The following is a 16,157-nucleotide window of genomic DNA, read 5'->3' on the forward strand; positions in this document are numbered from 1 at the left end:
ACATGGATGGACCTCAAGATGATCATGCTAAGCGAAATAAGCCAGACAGAAAAAATTGAAAATCACATGATATCACTTATATGTGGGATATAAACCTAAAAACAACAAATGAACAGGACAAACAGAGACTCATGGACATGGACTACAGGCTAGTGGTTATCAGAGGCCTATAGATAGATTAGTGGTTACTAGTGGGGTGGGGGAGGAGGGGAGTGGTAGATGGAGTAAAGAGGGTCAAATACAGGGCTTAGAGAGATGGTGAAGTGGGTAAAGGAGATCAAATATATGGTAGCTGAAGTAAACTGGACTTAGGGTGGTAAACACATAATAGAATATACAGATATCAAATGATAATGTACACCTGAAAATATATAATTGTATAATCAATGTTACTCCAATAAACTTAATTAAAAAAAAGAAAGAATAAGAAAATAAAACAAAATTTTGGAGTTTTCTCTGACCCTTCTTTCTGTCACACTCCACATCCAATCTGTCAGTAAGCCCTGATATATCTACTACCAAAATATAGGAGTTTACTATACTTTATTGTGCCCACTCCTTGATCTAATTCATCATCTTTTTCCTGGATTATTGTAAATCCGTTCCACTTTTAGGTTGCCCTGTTCCGCCACACAATCTATTTTCAATACAGAGTGATTCTTTAAAAATATACGTCTAATTATGTCACTCCTTTAGTCAGAATTCTCCAGTGGTTCCACGTCTTACTCAGAGTAAAAGTCACAGTCTTTACCGAGGCCTACAAGGCCCTACATGAAGTAGCCCTGTTACTTCATAGATTCCATCTCCCCATTACTCTTATTCACTCAAATCCAGTCACAGTGGCTGACTTACTATTCCTTGAACACATCAGGTTTGTTCCTGCTGCAAGGACTTTGCAGTTGCTGTTCTCTGCCTGGAATGTTCTTTCTTTCTTTCTTTTCTTCTACTTCAGATATCTGTATGGCTTACTCCTTCACTTCCTACACTCGCTTCACTTCCTACACAATAGGTGCTTAGGAAATATTTATAATAGGCCCCACTTATCCATGTTATAAGACTCCAAGTGAATGCTTGAAACTGCAAACAATACTGCATCTTATGTATGCTATGTTTTTTTCTATACATACATACCTATGATAAAGTTAAATTTATAAATTAGGCACAATAAGAGATTAACAATAATAACTTATAAAAGAGAACACCTATAACAATATACTGTAATAAAAGTTATATGAATATGATCTCTCTCTGCTTGTTTTCTACTCACAAATTTAATGCCTTTTTCATCTTAATAAGCACTTATCATGCAGTAGCTATAACTTTTGAAGTTTGAGGTGCAACAGCAAAATGAGCACAAATTTCTTTCCCCTTCTTCACAACTCAATGAATAGAAGATTTGTTCTTACCATAGACCTTAGCAACTTTAGCATGTTTTCTTTTTCCTTTCCTTATTAAGTCTAGAACTTTACCTTTTCACTTAAAGAAAGTGCTTTAAGGCCTCTTTTTGGCATATCTGAATTGCCAGCATAACTATTCTTGCATTATGGGGCTATTGGTGAGTAAAATAAGGATTACTTGAACACAAACACTGATATACAGATATTTGAGAGTTGATCCAATAACTGAGAAGGTTCCTAAGTGATTAATAGGCATGGATCTGCTGGACAAAGGGATGATTCACATCTTCGGTGGGAAGGAGCAGGACAGTGTGAGATTTCATCATGCTACTCAGAACAGTGTGCAATTTAAAACTTATGAATTTTTATGGAATTTTCTATTTAATATTTTCAGACTGTGGTTGACGACAGGTAACTGAAACCATAAGAAAGGAAAATCATAAACATGGGAGACTACTGAACTTAAATGTCACCTTCTTAATGAGGCCTTCCCTGACGACCCAGCCTGAAATAAAACCTCTTTTGCTCCACACTCTTGATTTCCCTTTCCCTACTTTATCACCATCTGAAACTCTATGAATTTTATTTGTCTCCCTTTAATATAATGTAAGAAAATATGAAGGTAGATTTTTTCTGGTTTGTTCATGGCTGTATCACCAGCACTAGAACACTGCCTGGCACACAATAGGTGCTTAGGAAATATTTGTCAAATAAATAAATGAATGGTGGAATGGGTTATTTTGTGTTTTATCTTTAGCTTTATTAAGGTATACTTGACAAATAAAATTGCATATATCTAAAGTATATAATGTGATGATTTGATAAACAAATGAATGATTGAATTGATTATTTTGAAAACTAGTTGGTACTTAAGCCACTCTTATTGCTTGATTGAATTCAACTATTGGCTTTCAATATAGTTGTTTATCTAATTTCAGCTGCAGTGTAATCTCACATAAATTTTTTTAAGAGATATTTCCATTAGCAACTTTATTTTTCTTAAGGCATTTAAAAATGTGGGCTCTTGAGTCAGACTGTTGGAGTTCGAATGCAGGACATCTGTGTAATCAGGACACATTAACCATTCTGTGCCTCGGTTTCCTCATCCATAAAATAGGCATACTAGGTGCACCTATCCCATGATTTTATTTTGGGGGTCAAAATAATAATGTATATAAGTCTTCTAGTTCAGTACCTGGAACATAGTAAAGCTTCGGTGAACAGTGACTTTTATTACAGTTATTAAGATGTAAGAGAAAATGTTCAACTTGCAATAGAAACAACTGAATACATTTTTCTAAGTGAAACCAAAATAGCTATCCAGGTCTTTTGTATAAGTAGAATTTCTTTGGGAAATGAGCTCAAACTTGAAGGCCAATTGTTTTGTCCCTTTCCTCAGGAAATTCTCCTGGAACTGGACATATTCTCTCCATATTCTCTGTATCTTCACACAATATATACACACTTGGAACAGCACTTGGAACATCTCATACTTAATAACTCAACTCGCATTCTTCACTTTAATACCATTTCAGACCCAGAGCTTCAGATTCTATGAATTATCTTCACTCAGGAAACTGGTTAAAAATTCAGCACTTCCCTTTGTGGGAAAGATGCTTGCTGAGGACTGGCAGACTAGCTTTCTAAATGTGTTGACTTGCAAACAAGGTTGTCCATGCTTTAAAAAGCAAGGACAATGGTCTCAATTTCCATGTTGTGACACCACTTTGCAGCTTGCTGTCAGACACATCTTGTGTTAATGTCTTGTTAAACAAATTTATAATTGATCCACTCTATGAATGCCAAAATGCGCCGGATTCTTTGACTTGTGCAAGGAAAGAGGGAAGCTCAAATCTGTACTGGAACATTTGGCTCCACATTTCACAGAAGCAGTCAATGAAGTGCAGCCTCTTCTATTTATCACTTGACCCACATCATTTCACACTTGTTTTCCAGGTCCACTACTTATATTCTAACTTCTTTTACCTCCCACAGCAACTTATATTGAGTTGGGTTGGGCTGGGAACACATTTGTTTACTCATTCATTAAACCCACAGGGATCAATAAATACTAGCTAAACCACACCACTTCTTTGCTGCTTTTAATAATTTCCTAGTTTTGTTATTTAAATGAAATTTTATCCTATTTTCCCAGCTATGCTGTAAATTTCTTGAGTACATGAATTTCTATCTCATTCCTGTCATCTGTAGTGGCACACTTGATTCTTCATTTAGTCTGTATTTTTATTATAAAGCCCTGTAAAACTGCTATGGAGAAATGGGTCTAAACCCTAGGAATTGAGTAAAATTTTCTCCTTGACTTTTAGCTTTTTATTGTGGCTATTAAGAGAAAATAGCATGCAACAACCAGTAATTACTAAGCCATTTTTCCACTACAATATAATTTCAAATAAAAATCTGACAAAGCCTGTGTTGAGAATTAGAAACTTACTCATAAACAGTTGTCCATCCATTTTCATTACTTTTGGTAGCCAGAAGCCCTGTGTTTCCTGGGTAAGTCATCAAGGCCAGATTATAACCTTGGGCTGATACTCTTTTCAGTACTCCATTGCTGCTTATGGTCAGCCAGTACACCTGCCCTCCAGGCACCACAAGCCAAAGGGGCATTCCACCTGCATCCCGGTGAATATGCACAGAGTTGCCATTGCTACTGGTAATGGCACCCAAGTCACCTTCGGCATTGTAGGTGAAATTATACACATAGTCCCTTGTTATCAAGTTCAAGGTATGCAGGTGTGTTCCATTGATGGTGAACTGGTAGAGTTCCTGATCAGCATGTGAAGCAATCTCATAAAGGTTCATGTCATTTAGCTGGGCTTGGTTCCTGCTAATGGTTCGAATTCGAACATTCCCAAGATCAGCTACATAGAGGGTACCATCAGGTGACACTGTTAAGGAGGTAGGGGCTTTCATCTTTGCATCTTTGGCATAGCCACCATCACCTATGGGAGAAAGACACTGGTTTTAATAATTGTCATCACAAGCATTTATATGAACATACTGTGTACAGAAATCACTGTGCACCAAGAATCATTTTAAAGGGAACAATCTGTAAACCAACATTCTCCATATGTCCTCCTTGACAAATTTGAAACCTATTATTCCAAATTCTTGAGTCAGTACCACTGAAGATAAACAGTAGGATACAAGTACCTCAGTAACACCAATTTTGTGAAATCCTCAATCTTGCTGTTTAGTATCCATCGTGTTGCATACAAAAACAGCAGGTAATGACCACACAAAATTTGGCTGGAAATTCATGAGACTTATGCTTGTCAATGCTTGTAGGATCTATTCTAATCCTATCATGCCTAGAGGACCTATTGTTGGTTAATTCCCATTGTCACATTGTCAAAGTATACTAAGTCTGTAAGTGCAACAATGATTCAGAACGTCAGATTTGATAACTGGAATAAACATTAGATTTGTCTTGAATGAAAGGTATAAATTAGCAAAATAACTATAAAATTAATTGTCCAGGAAAACAACAAGAATATTGACCAAAAGTCATATTGATAAGTTGCTCACTCTAGATTTCTGTGGCCCAAGGAAAAGTAAAGGTTAAGAGAACTATTTGGGCCTGGATGAGCAGTTTAATATGACTGCAAGCAGCATGAAAGGATTTCCATGTCCCAGCAATAACTGTATCTATTGACATTTTGAGGACTGCTTGCTGTCTGGAATATCCGCTCCATGTTTTGGGAAAAAGGCACTTTCCTTCCTCCTTTCCTTCCTCCTACCCCATTTTTTTCTATTTCAACTGGAAGGACACTAATGGTTATGAAAAAAGCTTTGGATATTTAAAAAAAACAATGTAAGTAGTAGCGGAATGATGTCCTGAGAATCCTCCATTGTGGGATTTAATTGTGCTCACATATACCCAAAGCAGTCTGTTCCTAGTCTCTTGGATTTTTGAATAGCACATGCTGTTAATCTGAAAACCAGTCACTTGGAGGAAGTAATTTTTTCCTTAGATAAGTTAGAAAATGTAGGTTTTACTTAGTTTCTCTTTCTCTAAAGTACAAATACAATCATGATCTTACATTTGTATAATGGTCTTAAATTCTTAGAGTATCAAAATTTGTATTATACTGATTTATCCCCAAACCAGCAAGGTGATATAATTGAGACAAATGACATATCTATTTAACAGATGAAGTAAGTGAGTCATGAAGACCTTTTGTGGCTTTCCTGGGGCCACTTAGTAAGTTAGTTGCAGAACAACAACCAGTCACTAGGCTATCTGACTCCAATAAACCATTGCTTTCTCCATTTGCTCATATTAATGCTCACAAGTAACACTTTTGTTCTTTTGACTTTTCTGATGCATGGTTTTCTTTTGAAACCAGAGAGAGGGAGCTGGAGAATTGCTAAAAAGGTCATACCTGAAAAACAATCACAGTTGGGATCAATTTTGCAGTCACAGTCAGTGGGGGCACCAGCCATAATAGAGATCTCTCCATTGGTGGTAACTTGCTGAATTCGATTTACTTTCCTCTCATCTGTTTCAGCTATGAAGAGCAGCCCGCTGTGGGAGATGCTGATGGCTCTAGCTGACTCCAGAGTGGAGTGAATTGCCACCTTGCTGACCAAGAAATGATCGATACCTGGCACCTGGCAGTGAATGGGGCGCCCTGCAATGATCCGCACGCGCCTGTTCTCAGAAATTTGCAGCACAATGTTGTTATCCAGGACATACAATGAATTGTCCATGGGATTGACTGCAAGGTCTGTTGGCCACTCTAATCGTACCTGAAAAAAGAATAGAACACATGCCATTAGGTTACAATGTCTTTCCAGGGGCAGTTTTACCTTGAAAGAAAAACTGGCTCATTGGTTGCCCTTGTCTCACGAATTTCAGCAATGTTTGTGTTGTCTGGCAAGGTTAGCAGAAGATGGTTGTTGTTTAAATGTTCTGGTAAATGTATTTATCACTTATACTATTTCCAGTATAATGTAAAAATTTTTTGCAGTAATTTCAGAAAGATCCTCTAGAGCAGTGTTTTTCATAGTGTGGTCTCTGGACAAACAGCAATAACATTACCTGGGAACTTGTTAGAAATGCAAATTCTCAGGCCCCAGCTTAGACCTACTGAATCTGAGACTCTGAGGGTGGGGGCCCAGCCATTTATGTTTTAACAAGCCTTTCAGGTAATTCTGATGCACACTAAAGTTTGAGGGGCATTGCTTTGGAGCTTCTGTGTTCTGATATGCAAATCTCTCTCACTGTCCTATAGATGCATGGAAAAACAAAGTTATAGAGATTTCTGGGAAACAGAGTGCTAGTGAAACCAAATTTTACTCTAACAGTAACCTTTTGGGACAGGACCTTCCATTAGCATAGACTTAGCATCCATCTTGTGGAATACTCTGGTACAGTACATCAACTGGTAATTTGGAATCTTAAGTTGTAATGTAGTGCCACCTAGCTTGACCTGGTTCACTCTGTATCTCCCTTTCCTCAGCAAAGACACAGATTGATTTGTTCTTTCATTGAATCTTTGCTGAGTACCTTCCCTGCACTAAGCTTTGGAGATTCAAAAGATGACTATAACACATCCTCTACCCTCAAATGACTCATGGTCTAGTAGAACCTTTGAAGGAGCCATTAAGCAACTACTTTCCATGTTATGAGAAGGAGGCGACAGAGAGAGTATGGGAGCACTTTACCCAGGGTAGGAGTCAGGAGGCAGGGTATTTACAAAGAATGTGCTAAGCAAGGTCTGAAATGATCAGTATGAGAGGAATGGAATAAAAATGGGGCGGAGGGGAAGCAGAGTTGAGGGCAATCCAGTTAGAGGAAACAGCATGGATGAAGGTCCAGAAGTTAGAGATAGTATGGCCTATCCAGGTTATTACAAACAATTTAGTAAGGCTAATGTAGGCTGAGTACATGGGAATGGTGAACAATAAAGTGAAGAGGTAGACAGTTGCTAGGTATTATGGACTAAATTGCGTTCCCCCTAAATTCATATGTTGAAGTCCTAACCCCTAATGTGACTGTATTTGGTAAAAGGGCCTTTAAAGAGGTAATAAAAATTAAATGAGGTCATAACAGTGGGGCTCTAATCCAATAAGACTGGTGCCCCTATAAAAAGAGGAAGAGACACTAGGAGTGTATATGTACAGAGAAAAACCCCATGTAAGGACATACTAAGAGAGTGGTTCTCTGCAAGCCAATGAGAGAAGCCTCAGAAGAAACCAAACCTGCTGACACCTTGATCTTGAACTTCTAGCCTCCAAAACTGTGAGAAAATAAATTTCTTTTATTAAAGCCACCCACTCTGTGGTATTTTGTTAAAGTAGCTCTAGCAGATTAATATACCAGGTAATGAAGGGTTGTATATGCCTAGCTGTATTCCGATGGCTGTGGGAAACTGCTGAAAGGCATTAAGTAAAGGGATGTGCCATAGTCATATTTGGGTACAAGACGATCACACTGGCTGCTGTTGAGACCATAATGTACGTTGTGGCAAGATGGGAGGCAGGCTGACAGTTAGAAGGTCCTGCAGTGGTCCAAGTGAGAGATGATGGCAGCCTGAATTAGAATGACAACAGTGGAGATGAAGAAAAGTAAATAGATTTGAAACATGTTAAGGAGTTAGAAACAAAGATTGGTGTATGTACGTCTGGTGTACCTTGTGTTACGTGTTAGGCACTAGGGACCCACAGACCAATCAAACATAGCTTGACTTTAATTCCTTTCTGGACACAGGAGTTAGCCCAACGGCTGTGCTGAAATCTCAATAGCTGATATTTATTACTGGGTACTTCTCAGAGAAATGCATTATATGCCCTCTCACCCTATCACTCATTTATTCTTTATTTCTCTTCTTTTAGGCTAGGCAAAGGCAGAACAATCCTAGCCAAGATAGTAATAGTAATGTAGCTACTCTTCTTTGTGCCTTGAGTGAATGCCAAGGAAAGCTTTGCATTTCTTATTGAATCTAAATGTTTGAAAACAGGATATAGACTGTCATTGCATTCTGAGGCCCACTATTTTCCTGGATGAAAGAGACCTTACTCTCAGTAATGAAACGAATAAAAGCCAGTTTGAGATAAAGCCCTCCCTCTGATTCTATCTCTTAATGGAGGGAAACTGGTAATATTGTAAAGAAGACAAAAATTGTTTTCGACCTACCCTCTAGCATCACTCAGGCCACCTCTCTGAGTGTCTCTTCCAGACACTCAGCAACCTCATTCTATCCGCTTGTCTTTGTGCACCCTCAACTTCCATACCTGGCTTTCTTTAGTCGGTACCATATGCCTCTGGGCAGCTATGAATTTGAATGCTAATGGAGTATAAAGCTGAACTTGTATCATGCATGTTCTTCAGAGGCTTTCAGACCGAGGCCATTGGATAAACATTAAACATCAGTCTTAACAACTCCCAGAGCAGTTTGCTGTGATGTATTACTCAGCACGTCTGCCTGAGGCCTTTGCACATCAGTGTCCTGCCACTAAGAGGGAGAGTGAGCACCTCCTGCTGCAGAGGGTGCAGACTCCTCCTTTATCATTCTTGTACAGAAGCTGTCTGTGTGTGCCAGTCCTATGGCACATGGTGGCCCAGGAAATAAGCTGGGACTGACTTAGAAAAATAAAATGTATTTATTTCAGTACAACTTTCCCATTTTGATCAGCTCTGAAGTCAGTGACCCAGAAAGACAAAGCTAGCAGAACTGACATTCTAATATGCCCACTCAGAGCTTAAGCCAGGGCAGAGGCCAGGGACAACACGCACGTGGCAGGAGTCAGAGAAGAACATATTTAAGACTTTGTTCTCTGCTGTCAAGGCTGCCTCTGAGATAAAGGCTGGTAGTTGGAAGATAAGCTGTTAAATTCTCCAACCCCCACAACCTAATTTAAGTCAATACTATTGGTGTGATGTTTATTAGATTTAATATTGTCTCAAAAATACACCAGCTATTGTATCTGTTTTCTTTTCCATCAGATAAGTCACCCTTTGTCAGTTCTTGTAACTAAAGTGATCTTTGCATTTTTGAGACACTTTCTCTACCAGCTCCACAGAATTCCTTTAATTCCTATTTGATTTGGCTAGGCAGCTTGTCTATGAAAGCTACTCAGATGAAAGATGTGTGGCTACTTAGTAGCCTATGGTCTGCCTTTTCGGAAACTGGACCTCTTCACCTCTCTTAGGTTGTTGGTTCCTTTTACATTATTCTCATGTTAAATGCTCACATTTCCAGATAATTTTTAAAGAAACTGGTGCTCTATACTCACACAATAGAAATGCTGTATTTCCTATCAGTACATTCCCTTAACATACAACCTAACATGAAATGGAGTCTTTGAGCGGGCTTCTGGCAGTCGGAATTTGCATCTACTAGTTGTGGAGACCACCAGAATTATATGCTAATGAGATGGAGCTAAGAGTAACCCCTGAGGGCTGCTGGCATTTATACAAGTAGTTTCTGGGGAGACATAAACATTTTTTGGGGGGGGGGTGGGAGCAGAAAGAGGTGGAGGCACAATAATAAAGCTCTGGAAACTCTGCTTAGTGACCCAGCTTACAGGCAAATCATTTGGCTTAATTTGTGGTGGTTGCCCCACCTTGTAAAAATACATTAATTTATTGGAAATGTCAAAATGTATTTAAGCTAAACTAGCATTAAAGGTCACTGGTATTGCTGCCAGCTGGTGGGTATGCCTATCTTCCAACACCCTCCCCTGAGAAACAACTCTGAGCAGAAAGGAGCTCTTGACCTGGATGTCAAAGCTTAACAACACCGTGTCTTCCTCTGTCCCTTCCTTTGAACTGATCCTAATCAATAACATTTATAGAATTATAAATTGTATAATTTATAATTATAAAATTGTATATTATAATTTTACGGGCCCACTCATCTGAGCCTTTAATAAAAGTTACTACTGTTTACTGAGTGCTTCTTGCATATCAGGTTCTTTACATGGATTATTACTTTATATAATTAGAGCAATCCCTTGAGAAATAAATTATTAATATCCCCATTGTCAGATATGTGTGCTTAGCCCCTATGCTGTCTGATTCCTCATCTAGAATTGGTGGACACATTCCTTCACTCTCTCCTTGCCAAATTTGATTTCCCCTTTACTTTGCTTCGATCTACATAAAGGAGGTGCTCTCTTTGACTGAGAAGGTCAAAAATCAATACAAGTTGAACAATTTGTCTTTGTCATCTGTTATCTTTCAGTTCAATGCTTTGTGGGTGCCTACTGTGTGCCAGGCACTGTTGTAAAGGTAAATGAAACAGGTCCCTGCCTTCAATTAGTTCACAGTGAAGTTGGGGAAAGCAGATACAGTAACAGGTCAATTCAAAATAATGTGGTTAAGTGCCATGATAGACATTTGCCCAGGTTGACACGGGAACACAAAGGAGGCAGTTTGGAGCAATACTCCTAGAAAAGAAATGTAAACTTAATCTTGAAGGATGAAGCAAAGGTATTGAGAAGAAGCAAGGTATAAAGAGTGATCTCAGCAGAGGGATAATGATGAACAAAAGGATAGGAGCATAAAACCATATGGGAGTGGGGAAACTAACCATAGTCTAGGATTACTAGATCATAAAGTAGGGTAGGTAGCAGTGGTAAATAAAGTTAAAATGTTTGCCAGGGACTAGGTTTAGGTTTTTCCACTGAAGCACTATTGTCACTGAAGCACTATTTTCTTTGTTGTAGGCTGCGCTATGCATTGTAAAATGTTTAGCAGCATCCCTTGCCTTTATTCACTAGATGCTTGAGTTATGACAAAGAAAAATATCTCCAGGCAATGAAGAAAAATATCAGAAAAATATCTCCGAATGTTCCCTGAGGGGCAAAATTATCCCTTGTTGACAATAACTGGACTAAGTCATGGAGTGCTGTGTATGCTAAAGACTTTAGATTTAAATTGTGGGTATTGAGTCAACAAAAGTCTTTAAGGTTGGGGCTGACTTTAGTATTTTGGATTAGCATTTTAGAATTAGAAATTCTAAATATTTGTTTTTTAGAAAGATCACTTAGGCTGCAGTTTGGGGACCAGGCTGGAGGGAGACCAGACTGATACAGGAGAACCGATTTGGAGGCCAAGCTATTTACCAGTAAGCTTCATCCATTTACCTTCATCCATTAAAAGGGCCTTCCATTCAACCACCTGACAAACATGAATGCTGATCCAGATAGACATAGTCGTGCCTTCATGGTGCTGAGGATCTGGAAAACTGCTTCTCACATTTTTTTATACAGCCCTTTGAGAATTTGATGAAAGCTATGTACCCTTTCCTTAGAAAAAGGCTCAGATGTAGTAGAACAAAGTGATTAGGATGTCAGACTCTGGAATCAAGACTTGCTGGTTTCAAAATTTTGTTATTTGCTAGCTCTGTGACCTTGGAGTAAATCAATCAACCTCTTTGAGCCTCAGTTTCCTTATCTAGAAATTTGGTGTAGTAATAATATCTTCTGAAATATTTGCTATAGGAATTGTATGAAAAAATCTACATTTAGCACTTAGCACAGTGTCTGGTGTACACAAAAATCTCTGTAAAGGCTAGCTATTTTTTTTCTATTGTGGAGCAAACATGTCTGCTTTTTTTCTGGTCCCTGTCTGACTATTGCAATGTTTTCTTCCTCGGCTATCACGTGAACTCTTAAGTGCAATCATATAGTCATGCTCTTTTAATGTTTCCTCTGCTTCTGCCATCAGACGCTTTCTTCTTCCTTGTTCATTTATTCCATTCATTGAGAATCCTTCCTAATTGTCCTTCAAGAAATATTTGGCTTATATTGGGACATATTATTTCACGTACATTTGTCAGCCAATTTCATGGCTAGTATTTTAGTTTATTACTTGGATTCCCAACTGTTAACTGTAACAGTACTCTTGGTACAATTCCAAGTGCAGAACAAGATATTTTAATTATTTTCCTTTCTTCTGCTAGTAAATGTGTGTTTATCCTATTTTAGGCACTTTACTAGGCATTAGGGAGCAGTCTAACCAAGACAGACTGGATCCTACCCTCAAGGAGTTTGTAGTCTTTTGCTGACTTAATTTCTTTTATTTTCTAGTATGTGCAAGAGGTTGCTAGTGACATAGAACAGTTCCATTCCACTCATTTTAAGAAATTAACTTTCATGGAAAAGCCTCAAAAACATATGACTATTGTTATATTTTACAATTACCACCAAGTGCTAAAACTCATTTTCAAAGTTCAACTGTGCTGAAGTTACTTACCAAAAGGCTCTTTTTTCCCATCCCAAATATCACACTTCTAATCTCCCTCCTTTACTACATTTCCAGTCTTAGGGCTCATTTGAAAAACAGCTCTGTTTGATTTTATCTCTGAGGCCTCTTCAATATGAATTTCCAGGAAGTGTATGGTTATTTATTTTGTAGTATGCCAGCTCAGGAGAAGCTACAGTGATGGAACTTAGTGTCTCATGTCTTCCAGGTGTTTCTGCAACCTCATGTAGATTTCCCCACGCTTCTAAAAGCTGACAGCTCCAGACAGCTAGCATCATTTTGTCAGTTTTCAAATGCCCTTCACATTTCTTGACACTGATACTGTCTGAGCTTCTTCAAACTTATAAAAAAAGGAAAAAGCCATTTAGACAAAGTTTTTCTGCAGTTGGAAAACAACATAATACCTTTGAGAGTGATTACTCTTGTGAATATTGCTTTTAAAAAGTGTAAATTTTTATTAGAAGAAATACACCAGGATTACATGGATTTGTCAACAAGCAAATTATTTCCATTATCTCAGATCCACATTTTTGTGTTTCTCTGAATAATGTCTGGAGTGTTTGATGGACCTCTCAAACTTTTGTCAAATGCATCAGTGTTGTCTGTCTCCATGGCTGCTCAATCAGAATTCGACTGCCCTTAAGTCGAGTTATTCATTGCAGATAAATTGCCAAGATCAATCTAATCAAGTTACAATTGGACTAACCTTTAGACTATTCTTCTATAGAACCTATTGATTAAATTTCATCTACCCCAGTGTTACTAAAACATTTGAAAGTGGAGAAAGTAAAGCAAAGCAAAGCCAAACAAAACAAAACAAAAACCCAAAGTAGTCCTGGTGTATGTTATCGTCTAATAATTTCCACTTTTTAAAGCAAGATCAATAGGGGCCATCACACTGAAAGGTGTCATTGTGCTTATCAACTGCAAAAACAAAACAAACAAAACAAAACACTTTCTCTAGATGGCTTTTATAAGTTTGAAGAAACTCAGTTTCAGGGTCAAAACAAAATGTTGGATTTATTGTTACTAAGATGTCCGTAGCAGAGGCAACCACTTCCAGGCCTACCCTGTCATCCATTCCCTCTTTCCTCCAATATTTCATTTAAGCATACTACTGCGTAGAATAGAAGACATTCCGGACTTTTTTGCAATTGTCCATTCTGCAATATGGATATACTGGTGAGGATTTTAGTAAATGTACTAGACTATGAAAATGGAAGTTATAGGCTAGAATTACAGGGCAGAAATACAGGAGCCTCAGTCCCAGATGACCTCATGGACCTACCATCCCAGTCCTGAACTACACATCTAGTTTGGTTGCTATCTTACTTATGTCAGTGTTATGTTAGGGGTTTTCTGTTATTCTCAGCTGAATCTAATCACAATGAAGAAAATGCTTTGCTAGGTTTTGTTCTTGACTGGTACCACTGATGACACAATTATGGTCAAACTGACCTAACAAGTTTCTAGTTTTACATCTCTGCATAGATAACCAGTGTTTGAAAAATTAAATTAAATTGAAATAAATTAATGTCTGAAAAGTGACTGACACAAGTGGCAAAGTCCGCTAGGGCGGCCCTTTGTTAAGAGGATGACTAATAGTTTAAACTTAGGAATTAACCTCAAGCATTCTTGAACACCAAGAGCTCCATTTTTGGGTGCTTGTTCAAGTTGCTCTTCCAGCTTCATGACTCATTCAGATCCAGTGCTTCTCTATTATACTGCAAATACTTGTTTGCCTTCCTATGTCCTCTATTGTATCTGTGAGTTCTCAAAGTCAGGGATGGGTCTCATTCATTTTTGATTCCCAGTATCTGATGTTACAGCTAGAAAATGTTTGATAAATGAAAACATTCATGCTTCATCGACTATACCATTTTCAGTCCAAGAAAGCATTAGAAAATTATGAATCACAATAGACTTTATGAAAAACTATTTTTAATCAACATGTTTGGGTCAGTAAATCTGGGTTTCCAGAGACCCACTGAGGTTAGTGGGAGTTTCCATATTTCCTCACTTTTAATTAGTGGATTTCCCACTCTCTCAATATTTTAAATTTTCTGAAATAAGGATGTCTTAAATCAATGCATATATTTAATGAAACATTTTTCCCACCACCCAAAGTTATCAAATTGATGCTCTCTCTGTCTTATGATTCACAGTGTCTAAGAATTGAGGAAATAGGGAATTTATATTTTGGTCTACAGACTTTGGAGATCCCAAAGAAACCCTTTCAAGGAGGTATATGAGGTCAAACTATTTTTTTTAAATCACATTATTTGCTTTTTATACTTTTTATTTTTCATGAGAGTACGGTGGAGTTTTATAGAGGGTACCTGAGGTTAGTATACTTTTGTATACTAAAAATTCATACTTTTCATTTCTAATAAGATAAATATTGACAGATAAAACCCACATAAAAAACTGTTTTATGTTCCCAATAACTTTTAGAAGTATGAGAATGGAAGGAAAGAAACAGTGAGTAAAGCTATTCTGTTATATAAGAGTTCCATCCAGCCTCATTAAGAAAAAAGCACGTATGCTTTCCAAGATGGTTCCTGAGGCCATAAGCTCTGTCCAAAAGCACACTGACAGAATGGCTGGAAAGCTTTATTTCCTCTAGAGCCCCAAGGCCTGATGGGCACTATAAAAGTTGTTCTTATAGAGCAATCAGCACATATACACTCTCTGTGAGTCTGCTGTGTAATTGCCACTACCTTATCTTAGTAACAGGCATAATTACTCTAAGTTTCTTTCGACCCTTTCTTGCCTCTCCTCTCTGAAGTCTCATTTTTAGAAATGGCACTTGTGAATACACAGAATGTTTAACCACTTCCAGTTTTTAATTTACCGTCAAAGTTATCTTTCAGCGAGAGATGAAGGTCTCATGTGAAAACTAAAGAATGTCCTTCAGACTCCACAGCTTATTTGTTTGTAAATTTGATTGTTACTGTAAGAAGAACACATTGTACATGATGTTACTTGCAGATTTACTATTTATATCTCTCTGTAGCTTGGATTTTATCATTAGAGACAAAGAATTTAACCCTTTCAACATTTCTGTGGGTAGGGAGAGGAACATGAAAGTATTACTTTTTTTCTTTTGAGTGTTTATTTTAATTTTATATGTATTTATTACTTACTGTCTAGCTAGCCCTGTGTGAGATATACATACAGAAGGAGAGACAACTAAGAATAGTCCAAGGTGACATGAAATCAAATGTGAGACCAGGAAATGACGCCATAAATTCTGAGAGAAATCAGAGTAAGGAGAGAACCATTGTGGGTCTTCATGAAGTAGGAGGTGGGGCTCTTATCCTCCTGAGAATCAAGGCTTTGCCTGCATAGGAGCCAGGGAGTTAAAAGAAGTCCCTGGAGTCATTCTGCAGAGTTTCCTCCTGCTAAGAACTTGTGGAAATTTGTCCATTGCACATTGCTAATATTATAATATTGGCTTGACAAGTTAGACCAAGCTTCCAATTCCCTAAAGCAATTTACAGGCCAGAAGTATGACTGCACAG

The 16,157-nt window shown here is 37.9% G+C and overlaps 1 protein-coding gene across 6 annotated transcripts in view; it reads right to left on the reverse strand.

The window, feature by feature from the left end:
• Positions 1 to 16,157, reverse strand: part of TENM1 (teneurin transmembrane protein 1) — a 995,735-nt gene that overhangs the window by 55,604 nt on the left and 923,974 nt on the right. For all 6 annotated transcript variants that reach the window (XM_036227172.1, XM_036227175.1, XM_036227174.1 and 3 more), the window contains 2 exons: positions 5,804 to 6,170; positions 3,850 to 4,360 (listed from right to left, as the gene is read on the reverse strand). In XM_036227172.1, coding sequence (XP_036083065.1) covers positions 3,850 to 4,360; positions 5,804 to 6,170 — 878 coding nt within the window. The remainder of the gene's footprint in view (positions 1 to 3,849; positions 4,361 to 5,803; positions 6,171 to 16,157) is intronic.

The sequence above is a fragment of the Rousettus aegyptiacus genome, unplaced genomic scaffold, assembly GCF_014176215.1.
Source record: "Rousettus aegyptiacus isolate mRouAeg1 unplaced genomic scaffold, mRouAeg1.p scaffold_m13_p_9, whole genome shotgun sequence".
Lineage (NCBI taxonomy): Eukaryota > Metazoa > Chordata > Mammalia > Chiroptera > Pteropodidae > Rousettus > Rousettus aegyptiacus.